General features: G+C 35.6%; 1 protein-coding gene across 5 annotated transcripts in view; it reads right to left on the bottom strand.

The window, feature by feature from the left end:
- Nucleotides 1-19,544, bottom strand: part of LOC121424892 (serine/threonine-protein kinase 32B-like) — a 101,979-nt gene that overhangs the window by 39,511 nt on the left and 42,924 nt on the right. For all 5 annotated transcript variants that reach the window (XM_041620753.1, XM_041620752.1, XM_041620751.1 and 2 more), the window contains one exon: nt 4,928-5,253. In XM_041620753.1, the coding sequence (XP_041476687.1) occupies nt 4,928-5,253 (326 nt within the window). The remainder of the gene's footprint in view (nt 1-4,927; nt 5,254-19,544) is intronic.

The following is a 19,544-nucleotide window of genomic DNA, read 5'->3' as shown; positions in this document are numbered from 1 at the left end:
TATATCCAGGACAGAAGAATATCTTTAAACAAAGATTCATATTGAAGGGAGTACACATTACAAATTTGCATTTCATATCAGCAACTTCAAAGTTAATCAAGATCTCTCTTTTGATTAGATTGTCACTCAAGCTTCCAGGTGAATGTCAGTGTGGATCTCCCTTGTAGCTACTTCATCCTCTTTTCATCTTTAACCAAGATTATCTGAAGACAGCCTTTGAAATGATGTTACTCTCTGGGAGTTTACAAAGCACTCGACTTGGAAACACAACTTTCTTGGATTAGATATAATCTATTTTCAGTCCGTTGCTATTGGTAACCTGCCCCCATGTTGAGATAAAATATTAAAGCCAAAATGGTATTGCGACACTGAAACAATCATGGACATATGTGTCTTAAATGCTGACTTAAGAAACATTGTATAGCTCATAGATCATAAAACATTGAGCACCAACGAACGCAAAACTAAATCATATTTGTGTGTGTCTGAACGTGTGGGGCAAATGGAATGGTATAAATTGGGCAAGGCTCCATTCTGAATTTCAATGATTTAAAATAAATCAAGATTAGCTGAGAATAATAACAAGCCAAATTAGATACGGATTTAAACACATTTTGAATTCAAATATTTGGAGATACAAACTCCGCAAGATACTTACAATTAGAAATTAAACCATGATTAAAAAAAAGGGATGAAAAATAATCGATCGAAAGAAAAACAAGCACATAATGAGATTTTTCCCATTCTCAAATGAGGTATTACATGCTATCATGGTTGCATGTATCCATTTGAGAAACATGTTGGATTGTTGATTATGTTGAGTCTAGGTTTTGGACTCTAATGAAGCTTGAAAAGGTCAAGTTGAAAGTAGCTTCTTTGAACAGCAGTTCTAATGTTTACTGAAAAGGGATTGGCATCGGAGTAATGCATCATGGGAAGTAACTCAACAAACACACACAAAGCCAATCTACAGACATCGACCTCTGGTCAGCCATTTCACCACTCTGTGGCTGCTGGTTGAAATGAAAATTCATCACTAAAATATGTTGATATTGAAGAAGAAGAAAGCAATAATATACATAAATGTACATGTGTAATGTATATGGTATATAAAGGATTCTGATAAAGAAAAAAGTGTCTGACAAGACCATATTTTGCTACTGACAAACAAGCCACAATACCTGTGGCTGTGGGCACAGGTATTGGATGTTTTCATATTGCAAGAGATATAGCAATGGTCACTAGTACTATTTTTAAACTTGGGGCAAAGAGGTATTATTCATTTCATTACAATAGTTAAGGTGTTGTGGCTCAGTCGCTAAGTCACTGCACTTTGAACAACAAGGTCCAGGGTTTGAATCCCACGGCAGCACTCACGTCATTTGGCAAGGCATTTATCTGCATTGCCACTCTCCACCCAGGTGTAAAAAATGGTAAGAAGAAATTCCTGAAATGACCGAGCACTTGATGAGGGTAGTTTTGCTAAAGCTGGGGAATAGCATGCAGCGCTTAGAAACATTCTATTAAGTGCTTTATACATTAAATGTTGCATATTATTATCATACTGGAAATCAAAGAAAACTGCATTCTGCCATTTGAAAATATTTGTGTCCAGCAGTCCAGCACATATTAGGTGGTGTCAGACGGCCTCGAAGTTCGTCAGTTCCAGGTATTTTCTGACAGGGAAATTTCCCCCGATCAGAAAATACCAGGTAATTTGGCAATGTGAAAGCAAATTACGCTTTATCTCCCCGAAATAAAATACCCACTAAATAGAGGGTACTTGTCAAAATTACGAGAACTTTCGCGGGGATTTTTCCAAGATCGCAGGTAATTTACAGGAAATCTTGCACAGTAGGTGGTTTCAAACCGCCTCGATCACAAGAATCCCCGTTAAATTACGAGAACTTTTTAAGGCTAAAAAATACCCGTTAATTATTCCTGCATTCACACCGCCCCGAAACACATCCTTCGGGATAAGTTCCTGAAGTTACGAGCATGCGCAGTGTGGTCTGATAAGCAGGCAAGGCGGGAGATTCAAAATCACTAGCCCAGCAGCCACCCACGCCGCCGCGCCCAACGACACGCTGGGATAAAAGTTCCCGTAATTTGCTTTCACATCGCCAAAATACCTGCGACCTTGGAAAAATCCCCACGAAAGTTCTCGTAATTTCGCCAAGTACCTACTATTTAGCGGGTATTTTCTTCGGGGAAATTACGCGTAGTTTGCTTTCACATTACCAAAATACCTGGTATTTTCTGATCGGGGTAAATTTCCCGATCAGAGAATACCTGGAACTGGCGAACTTCGAGGCGGTCTGAAACCGCCTAGTGTGTAGTTTGGCGCGGGCGCCATGGGTGGCTGCTGAGATGGCGATTTTGAATCTCGTGCCTCGTTTGCTTATCAGACCATACTGCGCATGCTTGTAACTTCAGGAACTTATCCCGCAGTATATTTTTCAGGGCGGTGTGAATGCAGGAAAAATTAATGGGTGTTTTTTAGCCTAAAAAACTTCTCGTAATTAAACGGGATTTCTTAATGTTGAGGCGGTTTGAAACCACATACTGAGAGTAAAACCATATACAGTGAGGAACAAACCTCACCCTAAATGTATAATTAACCTAAAAAAAATATTGAATGACATTTTCAAGCTTCATATCTGATAAAATATCAATCACTTTTACTTGAGTTGTGTCTGACAGGTGCAGAAAATGTTTATAACAGTAGGCTCAGTCCAATTATGGCAGAAAGAGAATTCAGGGGGTAAACAGACGGTGAAGAAAAAAAACAGCGAAGGGACCAAAAGAAGGGGAGAGAATAAGACAAAATCATGTCTGACATTTAAAAGGAAGGAGTAAAAAGGTCAATTGGGCCCACCCTGGCTATAATTTCAGGACACAATACTTAAAATGTATTCTTCTATGATGAAAGGAAGACAGGTACAGATCTAGATGAAAATAAGAGAGAATGAAAGATGATGTATCAATTCTTAATCAGAGACTTCATATTTGGTTTATTCCATCAAATGCAACACATTTGCTAAAAATATATCCAAATGCATTTTTCCATGATGAAAGGAAGGACTACAGATGAGAGAAATGAGAGAATATGGAATATAATTTAGAAATTCTTAATCAGAGACTGCATTTCTGGTTTTTGATCTATTGTGATACAGCGGACAAGCACCAAAATTGCACTCCTTCCAATTTCTTTATGCAAGCAGCTTATTTGGTTATTTGTGATATCATAATATTTATGTTGATTCCCCCTCCTTATTTTCCCCTCATGAAGCATGTTACACTGTACTTAAGATTATATGTATCATGTCAAGTTCTGGTTAAAAAATGAAACGTTTCCGCCATTCATTTGAAGACCATTCAAACTACTTAACATGTTCCTTGATGAAATGTTTCTCAAAATCACTGCACACTTAGAATAAATCCTGTAAAATTATACATTTGTAATATATCCTGAAGATTTTTCCACATTTTAACATTGGTACAGATCCATTTAAGCAAATGAGGATATAACTGTCGAAAAATATTTCCACTTGAGTGAGCACCACTTACTTTTGAAAAGTTAGTGAAAAATGATTTGCTCAGAACTTTGAAATAGTTATGCAAATAAAAGTTGGGAAGAACACATGAAATATAGCTAGTAAAATTGATTTGTAGATCTTTTACATTTTTTAACTTGTTTAATTGCCCAAAACAAGAGTGCATTGCGGCCCACCCCACTCCCCCACACACCGAGGCCATCATGTCGATATTTGCTTTACACTGAGCTGTGATTTACATGAAATGGCTAAGGATTGATTTTCATTTTGTTAATCATTGTCAAGCTTGGGAAAAGTGTGGAGAAACAAGTATTACATGAAAAATGAAATGTAAACCCACTTTACATGTAAATGATAAAAACTTAGTGAAAAATGCTGGAGATGTCTGATATAAACTTTTGTTCAGATTTAGTTATGTCCTCAGATCCAGCTGGCACAAAAAGGGTAAAGGTTGTGCTAAAGTGTTAAAATTTCAATTTGGGTGGCAAAATTGTTACAAAATACTTGAATGTATCCGTTTCCGTATACATATCCGTTTTATTTCAATTAACTAACAGTGCAAGGGAAATGTATGAGAAATGTTTCGCAGGGTACGTTTCATTTTGCCGAGAGCTTTACAAAAATGGACAATGCTCACTCAAGTGTAACATTCTGTCACAATTTTTACTTTCATTGGATAGATGAGACCCAAACCCAAGATTATATGTGAAAAAATACCCAAATGTTGTATATTTCTTAATTCCAAGGGCCTTTTTTCAAAGGAAAGCTAGCTGCAATACATTGGCGATACTTCTCGGCGTGATTTACTAACAGAGAGGAAATTTCATCCTCATAAAAGCCAAATTCACAAAATGGAATGATTTGGGATGACAATCTTTTCCAAAGTTGCTCCAAGATCTGCTACAAAAATTATTCAAGAACATTTTGAAAAAATTCATATCCTACATATTAAAGGCAGAATAATGAGACTTGCTTTTCCAGCATAATTTCTCCATTTACCAAAAATAGCCCCCAAAATTCAGCAATTGTCCAAATATGGAAAAAATAGCCACTAAAATAAAAAAAATCCTAACCTAACCTTCTATTGTTAAAGACATTTTTTAATGTCTAGATATCAGTTGTGGGTTGGTGTATATAGACATGCACATCTTAGTTGCATTTTGTTTATTTCTTTAAATTTTGTTTTGAATTCATTTAACAACTACTTTTTTTCCCTGGTAATTTAGTTGATAGGCAGAAAACTGAGCGCTTAGAAATATTTGTATTAAGTGCCCTACAAATGTTATAATCATTATTATCATAAGCAGACAATCAAAGAAATTCTAAATTTACACCAGTATCGGTAAACAAGGAAAGTCTATAGTCCTTACCTATGAATGATAAGCTGTGTACGAAGATAGTCTAGCGCCAGCGCGATCTCACAGATATACAGCTTGACCCTCTCTGCATCAAACTTCACCCCTTGTAAGATATGGTAGCGAAGATCACCCCCAAGAAGAAGATCAACTACCATAAACATATCCTCCTCATCTTGAAAGGTGAACCAAAGATTGACCAGGAAGGGATGTTCAAGAGCCTGGAGGATCTCTTGCTCTCGGAGAACATTCCGGACTGCATCTTTCCGGATGCACATCGCTTTGTTCATGTACTTCATGGCGTACATTTTCTTGGTGTCTCGCTTTTGGACTATACAGACCTGTATGCACAAACAGGAATGAAAGTTATAAAATATGAATTAGTAAAGAGTAGTTGCAACATTATAACATCATCATCATGTGAATCTTATTTCAAATTTGGGAACTATTTTGGGTTAGATAGAAAGTTTACCCAAATAAGAATTCAGGTTATATTTCCTTTTAAAAAATAAGAAAAACTGGATCAGATACTGTCATACATGAATTTCAAATACCGAACAAAAAAGTAAACATTAAATAAAAAACATAAACAATAAGAAAAAGCTGAAATCATAATAAACCCAAAAGAAATAATCCTATTAATTTCATCAACAGTGTTTTACTGCATACTTCTGACAGCATTAATGATTTTATTTTTCAAAAGATTGCTCTTTTGAGAAAAAGATGAGAAAAATATTATACCACTTGTGAGCATAATACGTTAGGGCAGTCAATCATGATAAGGGTAGCCATCATACAAAAAAAGTCAGTTCAGAATTCAGAAGAAAACAGGGTCAAACGGAAAGGAAAACTGCTTGATACATATTCAGGGAAATTAGATTGAAATGATGCTGTTAAAAAAAATTCAGGTAATAGATTTTGAGTTCCCCACCCATCCCCCTCTCCCTTTCCCCAACACACACACCTACAATGTATGAACACAAAGTTTAGATAAACTGTAAAAACTATGACATTAAGAACAAAAACCAGTCAATATTCTGAGAGAGCCACGCCCTCAGTTGTTTAAAATACACCATTCAATTACCATAACACCAAATATTAAAATGGTTGAACTATCTCCAAGAATTTTTTACACTGGTATAAAACTCTTGGTGTAACATTGGTGATGTAATTTTAAAAACACTTTTGGCAGTGTATCTTATCAATCCTGAGAATGTCTAAATCGACAAAGTACACCAGTGTGTTTTATCAAAGAGCTCCTCTGTGAATAATACGGTAAATACACCTGTTATACTTTTCTCCTAAATTACAATTGGTTCCACATACACATGACCAAATCAATATAGCATGCACTCTATAGGTGCCTACATGTAGCTCTTCTCACTCTAAGATCACATTAATTCATTTAGATGGTAGAAAAAGTGAAGAGAGTGAACTATATCCAGCATATAGGTTACTGCCATCTATCTTGCGCATTCAATAGAAGTAACACATGTCATGGTGATTGCTGTTCGTATGTATTCCTCCCATTTTCATAATTTGATTAGGGCCCGGTAGATTCAATCAAAATTTAATTCTCATGAACCGACGGGTGATACGCTCTGTTCGCATTTTGGGTATACTGTTACGCTCTTTTTAAAGGAGCTACAGCTATTTCGCATTCCTCCCAAGTATGTACAGAATGGAACGTGATATCTCCGTCTACATGCACAATGACAGACACTTTACTTCACATATTGCCCGACATATTTGGTAGTCACTTGTTGTTTACATGTTTGTCACAAAATACGAATTATGGCATCATCTTTGCATTAGATATGTATAGCTGTACGATAATGCTCAGAACGTAGATGGGCTCTTATACAGGAAATGAAATTTTAGATTGGTATGCAAAGTTGTCAGGTATACAAGATTGACTTGCCTTTTTATTTGACTGAGCAATTTATCATCAGACTACATCACTGCATTACAAAAAACTATGGGGAAAACTATCTAAAGGGTGAATTGAATTCAACAGACTGATTCTTCTTTCTCACACAGCCTAAAGGAGTTTCCCAAAATGTATTCAATTTTCTCTAAATATATTATTTTCTTCCTTCCCAAAAAGTTCTAAAAAAAAAATGAAAGAGACCACATGCTTATGAAGTCTTGAAACATGATGTGACTTTTGAGTGAACTTCATCCAAGCAACTAAGTCGCAAAAATTGTTTAAATGTCAGAGTGTACTCTTGCCCCCTTTCATATGGTAAAAAAAATTGTTATTTGAATGATTCCAGTGAAAAATAAGGCTAAAGACAAATTGTTTGTATAATGTGAAACCAAATTAGAATCATGAACGCTAATCACAATGACGAATTCAAATTCTACTCCAGTGATTAATTCCAGTTAAGTTTCACTCAAATTACTGTACAAATTTTAGGTGTGAAAGGCGTGACCTCCAAAAAATCTTTTGGAGGGCGGAGCTTATGTGTCCTTTCAAGCACTTCCTATTAAATTCCTACACTTAATTTGACAGTTTCTTTAAAAGTTTCTTTGAATATGAACTCTTTTCATTGATCTCTACACAAAACTTGCAACACCTTGGCAATTTTCATATCAACAAAACCATTATGCTGCATGAAAACCCCACTTCTATAAGTTCTATTTGAATTTTTTTTCTTAAAAAAAATGAAAATGCATATTCATTTATAACTGGCATACAAAAAAAATCAGCTGGCAATAATTGCATTATGAACCTTTGTAAAACCTTTCTTGTTTTTTTTTCATTTATTCAAGTAGCAAATCAACTGAAGTAAATTGTTATTATGTATTCTAATTTTAGTGAAATATAAAAGATTTTGCTTTGAAGAAGCATTATCTTAGTTAGACCTATGGGAACACTGCATTGTTATGAGTCATGGTGTTGACTCCCAACTGCCCCCCCCTCTCTCTCTTTTTTCTTCTATCTATCTCACTCTGTCTGCTGTGTTATCTATTTCCTATCTTCTTGCGTTCATGATACACAAGAAGAAGAAGTGCTAATCAAATATGTAACTGACCAGACAGTGTAATCAAATTATCTGAAAGAGAACTGGTCATGTATCCCAGCGTTGGTAACCAAGAACCTGCGAGGCACTTCTCAGATGCCTCCTTTCAACTCTCAACTCCCTGCTTTTCACCAAGATAATCAACTACTCCAAGAGACACTTCAAAGAGATTTACGACGTCCTGACTTTGATGAGCCAGAACTGCAGCTCATTTCCTTGCACACCCGATCACTTGCGCAATGAGTCAGTCGTGATCTTAGTGTTGGTTTGAGTGCCCGTATCAAACCATGGTATCGCACTATATTGCAGTCTTCACCTGAAAGCTGCAAGTCTCTCAAATATAAATGGACTGATACGTTGAGTACAAGAAGGATGCTAAAGACAAGTTAAGTATTACGGAGTGATTTATTAAAGGGATGGTCCAGGCTGAAAGTATTTTTATAGCTTAATGAATAAAATAGAATTCACTGAGCAAAATGCTGAAAATTTCATCAAAATCGGATAACAAATAACAAAGTTAGTGAATTTCAAATTTAGCAATATTTTGTCACATCTCCACTTGTTGTTCTTCTGTATTTTGTTATATGAAATTAGGTTGATTCAAGTTTTTTCCTCCAAGAACTAGAAAAATTGGATTGAAAACTGATTTAGTGCATTAGATATTTGTTGCTGCAACTTATTTCATTAAAAGGGAGACATATTATTCACACAAGTATGAAATAATGAAGAAATTATTATATGTGATAACATTAGAAAAACAGAAAGTGGGGATGTGACATCATCAGCCCACCTAATGAATATTCATGACGACTGTTTTCACAAAATATTGCTAAATTTTAAACTTCAATAACTTTATTATTTGTCATCCGATTTTGATGAAATTTTCGGCATTTTGCTCAGTGAATTCTACTCTATGTATTAAGATATAGATATTTTCAGCCTGGACCATCCCTTTAATGTGTTGAGTGCACCTGCACAGCAAACACAAGGGCATAAAAAGCTTGATGTGCGGACACAGTAAAATTGTTCTGTAGCATGGATATTGTCTAATAGATAATGTGGATGTAAAAACAAATAGAAGTAATAATGCCATGCTATGATTTTGTGGTCACCCTTTGACCCTGAAATGGATGTAACAAAGGGTGAACCTGAGACAGATTTTCTGCAAATATCATTTTCAGTTATGTAAGGTTGCCATACGCTCGCTGTATACATGAAAAGCAAATATGACTGAGGTATTGGCACATATTGATAGGCCAATGATATTTTTTTTGGGGGGGGGTCACTAGTAACTCAACGAAGAAGGAAAATTTACACACAATGATTCTCAAATCATTGTGAAATATTTTAAATTTCTGTAGATAATACATCTAGCCTATATACAACAACTCAAGAGGGCTAACAGGTCAGTTTGTAGCCACCACAAAAAATTCCTTGTAAGATAGACACCGTTCTCACTGCCTTCCTAAAACTGGTTCAGTGGAAACTAGATTAACATAAGTGAAAATGGTGAAAGCGATCTTCCAAATCGGTTCAGAAAACCACCTCTTGGATGTAGTTTTCAAGATCGCTTTGCCTCGTAAAACTGGTTTAAGCGTAAGTGAGGATACAACGATTCTTCGGGAAGTGATCTTCACGCATTTTGAGCACACTACCACACAACAAGTGTGGAGAACGCCTATGCTGCGGTTTCGAATTTTGCGTGAAACGTGTCACCCCACTGAGATCGTTTTCATAGCAACAAGATCACTTTATGTGAAGCAATTTTGAAAACCACTTTCGTGGGATCAAGTCAGCTGCTAACAGAGCGATCTTCCAAACTGGTTTCCTGAATCAGTTTCCAGTAAACTAGTTTTAAAAAGCGTAATGAGAACGGTGTCAAAGTTAGCAAATTGTTTGCCTGTTATTATTTGTGGGGCTTTTTTTTGTTGAAAAGCCAACAGATTGTTTAGAAATGTCCAATCACTCTTTTAGAGCATTGGATGGACAATCGCAGGAAAAATGACCCTTCTGGGATTAATCTGTTGTTGACTAAATTTTCAGAAGGCATTATATCTGAACAAATTCAGAGATGCAAAACAGGTGATTTCTCATTATTCAAGCTTTCAAAAGCTCTAATATACCCCTTAGCAATACAGGCAATATACGTTAGGGTAGAGTAATTACATCTAAAAACAAATGCATCGAGTTTCAATTAATGCAATGACGCTAATGTATACTCTCTCACAAAGTGAGTGATAATGAGTTTTCAATCTCCTTCTTAATTGATCGCAGGTAGCTCACATCATCAATCAAAGGTTCTATTAAAGGTGCACTCTGATTATCCTTTATCCTGTTTAATAGCAAAGTTAGGGCATATGCTTACAAAATATGTGTATTGCAATCTACGTGCAAAATGAAATACACATGTTGTAAGGCAATTTTTTATGCTGTAACAGACCATAAAAATAATAACATAATAATGATAACAATTTTATATACCGCAAAATCGCAAAATTGCCTCAAAGCGGTTAAGAGAAAGAACAAGTGGAATGCCTCTGGCCGTCTCACCTGCATCACGCGGTTCAATATAGCAGCAGTGCTGACTTTGCATACTACTCTAACTCGCACAAGATGTTCAGTGATACATGGTTACTCTTATGTCCTCTTTTTAAGAACTAGACCAATAAACTTACAGAGATATGATGGTTATTCAACAAAAAACCCCAACATGGCCAAAGTTCATTGACCTTACATGACCTTTGACCTTGATCATGTGACCTGAAACTGGAACAGGATGTTCAGTGATACTTGATTACTCTTATGTACAAGTTTCGTGAATCAGATCCATAAACTTTCAAAGTTATGATGGTAATTCAACAGATACACCCAATTCGGCTAAAGTTCATTGACCTTTGACCTTGGACATGTGACCTGAAACACGCACAGGATGTTCAGTGATACTTGGTTACTCTAATGTCCAAGTTTAACGAACTAGACCAATAAACTTTCAAAGTTATGATGGTAATTCAACAGATACCCCCGATTCGGCCAAAGTTCATTGACCCTAAATGACCTTTGACCTTAATCATGAGACCTGAAACTTGCACAAAATGTTCAGTGATGCTTGATTACTATTATGTCCAAGTTTCATGAATCAGATCCATAAACTTTCAAAGTTATGATGGGAATTCAACAGATATCCCCAATTCGGCCAAAGTTCATTGACCCTAAATGACCTTTGACCTTGATCATGTGACCTGAAACTTGCACAAAATGTTCAGTGATGCTTGATTACTATTATGTCCAAGTTTCATGAATCAGATCCATAAACTTTCAAAGTTATGATGGGAATTCAACAGATATCCCCAATTCGTCCAAAGTTCATTGACCCTAAATGACCTTTGACCCTGGTCATGTGACGTGAAACTCATGCAGGATGTTCATTGATACTTGATTAACCTTATGTCCAAGTTTCATGAACTAGGTCCATATATTTTCTAAGTTATGATGACATTTCAAAAACTTAACCTCAGGTTAAGATTTTGATGTTGATTCCTCCAACATGGTCTAAGTTCATTGACCCTAAATGACCTTTGACCTTGGTCATGTGACATGAAACTCTAATAGGATGTTCAGTAATACTTGATTAACCTTATGGCCAAGTTTTATTAACTAGGTCCATATACTTTCTAAGTTATGATGTCATTTCAAAAACTTAACCTCAGGTTAAGATTTGATGTTGACGCCGCCGCCGCCGCCGCCGCCGCCGTCGCCGTCGGAAAAGCGGCGCCTATAGTCTCACTTTGCTTCGCAGGTGAGACAAAAATGAAGTAAAAGGAAATAGAAATACTTTGCACAACAAAATGTATAAAAACTAATATTACAATTTACAACTTTATCACCAGATCATAAATAAAGAAATACCATCAAATGGGCCAATAAACATAATCATAATATGATTAATTCAAAATAAAGGCTGATCAGTCAGCTGCTCTGTTTCATTTGTTTAAGGTATGATATGAAAGCTCCAAGATATATATTTCATGTGCATAATAAAACTATATTTGGAAAATGCAGCTATTTCAATCTTACCAGGGGCAGAGCAAAGAAGGATATACCCAATACATGTAACTGTTTTGAGATATTGAATGCATATTTTTTTATGCTTTGTGAGTGAACAAAGTGAGTATGCTGAAATTTCTGTAGACGAAAAATTATAGAAAACGTCTGATTTTCCCCATAGAAGTAAAATCCGGACTTGAGAGGCAATAGAAGTGATTGGTGTAAATTAGACCTTTCGACTGAAACAGAAAAAACTTCGAGGGGGGGGTGGACATGCCTCCCATATCCTGAACCTGAATTGCTTCCTCTGTATGTGAACAAGACCTAAGTAGCATGATCCAGAAGTATTATACATCAAATCGGCATTCATCCGAACCGTCGTATCAGTCAATTTTGAAGTCAATTTTGGTCAACAAAAAAAAAATTGATTTTGAGATTTTTGCAGAAAATGTATGTACAAGTCCTATTCTATTCATAACTGAATTTCTGGGCAGCAATTTATTTTATTTTCTGAGATATGAGAGGATTTTCATAGCAATGCCATAAAATTCTTTAATAAAATGCGCAAATCCCACTGGAAACATGTATTGTAGCAGAGCGATACAACGTTTTGACTAAGCATCATTAAACAGAATAAGAAGGCTTCAAAAGGTTGGATAGAAATTATGTATCACTGTTTGGACATAATAATGTAAGATTCAATTAAAAAACTCAATATCTTACAATCATAAACATTGATTTTGAATATTTAAAAGGTATTTGGTGGTACAAGTTGAAACGAATAAATGATAACTCTATTCACTCTGTCAACATCAATTAATGACTTTTGATTATGAAATAGGACTAATTACGGGAAAATGGGCAATGGTTCTCCTCTATAAGAAGCTCAATAATCTAAAACATTATCTCTGGTGGGGAAAAATAAAAAATAAAGTGAAGCTGTTGCCGTAGGCTCAGCCAGTTGGCACATCATGAGATACTAGATATATTCTTGAAACTCATCCAAACCTTTCACAAACAAGCCTTAAAGGATGGCAGAGATGAGGTAAAGATATCGGTAGACCATGACAAGTTGGGGCAGCATGTATTAATGGGTCAACAACTCACTGAGCAGATCAAATATCAGATTTTGCCGGTCACTACGATCTCAAGAGGACGGTGAGGAGAATTAGTGAGTTTGTAGAAGCAAGATCTACATTATTGAATGCGAAGACCACCTCTAGGCCTATTGGAAGATCCACTTGCATGATGGGAAGGAAGTCATCGGAGACTTGAGACGTCAGGAGAAAGAAAATGATGGAGAAATTGGAAGAGAGGGAGAAGAGGAGATGGGAGATCAGAGAAATGCTTTCAGAGATGAATGAAGTGATCAACGTTGTTAATCCCGTGGAGGGGGCAATTTAACAGAAAAAAGACATTCTCTCTCTCTCTTTAAGAAATTTGAAGAAACAGGAGGTAAAAATTTGATGTAAAAGCTATCATTTTATCATCTTTGCCTTTTTTTGCAATTTTTTGGTGATACCATGCACCAATGAAATAACATTCAACGAATATGAAATAAGCTCCCACGTTTTTCATGAGAATAGAAATAACCTCCCACGAATAAAGCTCCCACGTTTTTCATGAGAATAGAACAAACAAAAAGACATAGTTTGACCTCAATGCATTTGTAGATATATTGACGAAAGGAAGAAATTCCTGAAAAAATGCAGGACTCCATAATCTTGGAATTAGAATGCTGGAAATTGTAGGTCAAATGTTAATGCGAGGGTGAGATGTAAATCTGACCTTAACCGATCACATATTAAGAATGCATGGCTAAATCTAATAACATGACTTTCTACCGTACACTCTATGACATTTTGATTGCTCATTCTAAGGGCTTCAATGTTTTCACTTCAACTCCCACAAGTCTCTTTCTTTGGCACGCTGGCTAGGATGAGAAAATACCGAAAATACAGCATGCCTTTTAATTGAAACCACAATTTCTTGGTTTGTGGTAGGAAAATGAATGTGAAGGAGGGATATTTATCATCTCTTTGCTGATCGACTGACAATACACATACTACGTCACAAACGGATCAATAGCTAGACTCAGAGAAACATCCCATGTTTATAACTTCAACAGAAGAAACACATATCATCCACATCATCATCTTTCAATTACTTTTAATCCTTTCCAATAAGTTAAAGAATTCAGTTCTAAGGGGATTTTTTTCTAACAATGATCAAGCCTTTTAATTTGAAATACGAAATGGGGTATTTACTATTATTAACATAACAAAAACATTTTAAATCATTTTGAAGTGTATAAGAATCGCTTTTTTCAAAAGAAGGAATTTGAAATGTAAGAATTCTAAACAACATAATACTTAAAACAGTCAAGAGTCTTATCTCAACCCTTAATAATCACCTCTCCAGGCTCAAATGCAATTTCTCTTATTTTTCTGCATTGACATTTTCTTAATTGCTGTTATTTGCCTCCTCCGACTTGAATGATATCATCAACGAATCGTTAATGGGGAATACAGCAACTATTATTGGAATGATAGCGGGGCAATATTACAAATTTATGAAACTAGGCTTTGGGCCCCGCAAGGTAATGGTAGGGTGGGAGTAATAACTAGAGAAAGAGAGAATACAACAAGAAGGGCGATATAAAGTGGGTGTTTTTCTGCAGAACTTTGCAATGTAAGTGAGAGAGAGAGGAATTAAGGGGAAGTAGAGGGGTACAGATCAAGTTTCTGGTAATACAAAGATTTATGTTCAATCTAATCAACTTCAATTATGAACATCGATCTGTGTCATAATACTTCACACAAGAATTAGCACAATGTATAAAGAATTCATAATCAGCTATAGAAGTTTGTTTGGGTCTTGTTTTGGGCTCAAAATTACCAGAACTTAAACTGAATTAGGTGCTTGTGAAGCAGAAAATGGTATTTTAGTATATTGAGTTTTGAACAAAGTAATAGACATTTTTGCAATCTGGTGGGTTGGGAAGTACCCAGAGACACACAGAGAGAGAATGAGGGTGCAATGAACGATATAAATCATCAATGGACTTTACTGATTTGATTTTACTGATTAAGAGGATTTTACTAGAAAGAGTCCCGAAAGTCATTTTATTAAAAGGTTTCAGACATTCAGAATGGATTAAATAAACATATAAGGGTCTAAGATTTAATTCATCGTGCCTTTATGAATAATTTCCTTGGAGAAAAAATGGTTTTGAGAGAAATCATTGTTCTCTGAGAAAATTTCATCGCAGTAAAATGGAGGAGAAAATGCATTTCACATGACCGAGTCCATGATGCATAATTTGAACTCCCTGCCCAACTTGTGAAAGTAAAAACATATTATCAAGAGAAAAAATGTCAGACGCAATCATTCAAAATGTTTTCATATAAAAAAAATAAATCATATTCACAAAGATGAAAATCAGATTTTCATTTAATTTAATGTCCTAAGGAATAACTAAAGTACAACATTTCTCTCACTCGGAAAAAAAAGAGGTAATAGTATCAACCTTCTCTCAACAAATTGGAATAATTGTAAAACAATTGGCATGTATCCCCTGCTGCTGTGCCTGCTAGGTCTCTGGCAAGCCAGAGGGGTTGTCACAAGCTTTTGATTCTTCAAAAAAAACTAGAATATGTGAATCTATCTATGAGGAACTTTAACTCACACATTTTAAACATAACTATTTCTTATCATTGTTTTACATTTTACTTTTGTTGAAGTTCCACTAGATGAACTTCACCTGTAACCACATAGCCATTTTAAAAGCCACACCAATGTACTCTAGTCATTCATGATAAAAGCAAAACCTCCGCCAAATGCTAACCAATCGTAAAATGAGACAACTGTTCACTACCAGAATGGTTTTGTGATCAAAGACTGATCATTACCACTATTAATGGGTAGTACCTTACCGTCAAATGATCAATAATACACAAATCCCATGTCCCATTTCATCTCCATTAGTGATAGCATCCATTCAGGATTCATGAAAAATGCAAAAATGGCCAGCATCAATAATGTAATAGAGCTGTGGGATGTGAAAGTTTAATGCTGAAAAGTGTGAAATAACTTGTGAGAAGCCTGCGCATACATCATGTAGAAATTGGGGAAATGAACAATATAATTTTACAATTCCATACATTTTTTATTTCCAGCGGGAGGGTGGTGCCAAAAAAAATCCTCATTCAGTGATGTCATAGTAATAAAATGTTGAGAGAAAAGAATAAAAGTCAAATATACTATGCAGTCCTCACATACAGAAGGGGGATTATTAAAGGAAAATAAAACCTTTGGAACAAGACAGCTTGTGCAAAAAACAGAAAAATCAAAGAAACAGATCAACGAAAGTTTGAGAATAATTGAATAGATAATAAGAAAGTTATGAGTATTTGAAATTTAGATCATTATTGTTATGAAAATCCTCCCATGCAACAAAGATGTGTGATGTCACATGTGAATAATGTGAATTACTTTTCGATATATTTCACTTAATCTGCCTCTTTTATTACGTCTATCAGTAGTTTATGTATTCTTTCTATATGAGGACATGTAATGTAGATTTTCAAAGAACATATTATGGATTAAGAGTTTGTATAACCATGAGAAAGAGCAAAAAGATACATTTTGGGGGTATTTTATAGTCCATCAAAGGAAAAGTCGTTCACATGTGACATCACAAATCTTTGTCACATTGGCAATGGGAGGATCTCTATAGCATTAGTAAACGCAACATTCAAATGCTCATAACTTTCTCATTATTTGTCAGATTTTTCTCAAACTTTCTTTGATCCTATTTTTTCATTTCTCTGTTTCCACACAAGTCCACTTGTTCCAAAGGTTCCATTCCCCTCTAAGAACAGACAAGAAGGCATTTTGAATTAAACCGTTCAAGAAATTATCTCGAGAGCTAAAAATAATTTATTTTGAGTAAAAATATTCCATGTTGTCACAAGGAGACATGACTACATTCCTCCTATATATACACAGAGTGTTGATGTGGAAGGCTGCTATGCATCCTATATAAGCAACCCTCAGGCAATGGATGAAAGAGATCAGAGACAGCTGATATGAGAACAGATAGCTTGAATATAGGTCAAAGAGCACAGGATATACAATCTTTATAACACAGCAAGGAAACATACAGAAGTAAATCAGGAGATGGTGCGATAATGAAGGTTCAAATACTTCACAGGTAAAACAAAAGATATGTGTGATGCGATAAAATGATATCCATTGTCAAAAATATAAAATGATTTCTTGCTCTTCCTTCCTGGGGATGTACTTTCGTGTTCATCTACTCATAATATTCTGTTTTGATACATGTATGTTGCTTTAAAGTTTAGATACATTGGAATACATAGGGACTTCACAGATGTTTCTGGTCATCGGATTCTAGCATGCCGCACACAATGCACCCTCACCACTCCCTGGGGATGATTCCAGCAAGAGATTCAAAAATCACTTGCTTGTCATACATACAGTGGTTTATTGATATCTTTAACCCACTTTATTTACCTTTTAATTTAATTTCATGTGCATCAAGCCTTTGGGGAAAATTGACAAATACACTGTATAAAAGATGATACAGCATCTTAACTATTATCACTATTTTTTTGCATGACTTACTCTCTCTCACTTCTATGTTTAAAGAAGATTAACATTAACGACCAAATAAAATAGATAAAATAATCAGAAGAAATATTAGAAATAAAATCTACTATAATTATTTAAAAAAAACCTACGAGAGATTTGATGTACCAAATGAAATCTTACCCACACATGTGTTTGAGCTCATCACTTTCCTCTGTTATAAATTTGATATTGCTCATATTACTTGGTTATATCCTCCTACTATATATACCCTATACTGCCTGGGGTTTAAGAAGGCGACAAGATGGACTTTTATGCCTTGGCTTTTGAAGCAACATAAATCTTCAATAGCTTTCATGGCATACAGAATGCCTTACATGAGTGACCACTCCTTTTAAAAAGGTTTCCATGCCAAAGTATAGTCCCATATCAATGTTTCATATTTCTATTATTTCTGCAGCCAACGAATAGGGAGATTTACATGTAAATGGTTTTTTCAGAGGAAGAGCCAAGATGTAGTGGTTCCGACTCTCACATTGTAATCAGTGGGTTGTGTGTTTAAATGCCACCACAACCTTGCATCTTCTGGTAAACTTTGGCACTAAATGGCTACTTGATAGGATGTGAAAGTCATTATATCCAGCATTGTGAGCACCTCATATGGCGACTAGCTGGAATACTCCCCGAGTGGAGGATATGCATACATTGTGTGCATGAATTTTTGAATATATCATCTAGCAAAAGAAAAGATTACCAATTGTGTCAACATCCCCCGATCTGTTTCTTCTCATCTTCAGTAGATATGAAGTCATAACAATCATAAACCTGTCAAATGTGTACTTTACATTTTCATCTTCCACTGACAAATACAACAAAATGATTCTTAGTCCAATTTTACAAATAAAGTCTCTTCCAATCCAAGCCATGGCATGGTTTCTCTTAACAAGAAAGTCACCTACATTGTGCTACACTCAACCCAGGTAAGGTGAATGGGGATCTGCATGGTACAGGATTAATTCCAAGAACAGTCTAATGGGTTGTTGCAAGAAACATGCGCAAGGCTCGACATTAGCGGTGGCCCGGTGGCCCGGGGCCACCAAAAATTCATCTCGGGCAACCATTATTGAAAAAATGTTAAGTTTTGGTGGCCCGAATCGGGCAACCAATAATTTTCAAAGTAGCGCAATTTTTCTCCCGATTTTGCATGCATTTATCAACCTTCTACAGTTAAAATTGCAAGCCAATTCGTCATGCGCCTTTTTTGTTAATCTACACACAAATACACACACACAAAGAGTGCATAGTCATGACAGTATGTAGGCCTACCGCTAGCATACAGTAACTATTATTCAGCCGGCCGCGCCGGCTGTCTGGCTGAGCTTTGCATGCATGAAACCAATGCAGCTAGCTGTGCACGGACCCAGGGAGCTGCGATACGAAATGTTACTGCTAAGAAATCTTCCCCAGAACTTTGGAAATCTACGTCAAAGTCACATTTTACACCAATGAAATGCCCTTCTACAGTCCATATTACTGAAACCTGATTAATTGCAAGCATTAAAAGGAGGAATTATGACCTCTCTTTTGACTCAAAAAGACCGATTTCCAAATGCATTAATACACATAGGTGAGTACATCACAGTCCCATATGTGCATTTGTATGTATGTTGATATTTGGTTTATTTCGAAGCTGTGTCTCTTTGAGCCAAAAATAAATAGGCCGCTCTTTCTTTCTTGTTTACAAATGACTTCTTAAACCACTCTTAAGGAAGTATTAAATACTTTGGGAAGGCATTTCATTGATATGACATGTGATTTTTTTTCCATCATTTTGTCAAATATAGGGAAGGAATTGTCTCACTGTTTTTTCCAGATAACTTTTGCCATTTTATTTTTTTCTTTCATTTTTTTCAGTGATTAAACCATTTATACCCCTTCCCATTGAAAAT

The sequence above is a fragment of the Lytechinus variegatus genome, chromosome 12 (assembly GCF_018143015.1).
Source record: "Lytechinus variegatus isolate NC3 chromosome 12, Lvar_3.0, whole genome shotgun sequence".
NCBI lineage: Eukaryota > Metazoa > Echinodermata > Echinoidea > Temnopleuroida > Toxopneustidae > Lytechinus > Lytechinus variegatus.
Note: the sequence above shows the minus strand (reverse complement) of the source record. Positions and strands in the feature narration are given on the sequence as shown.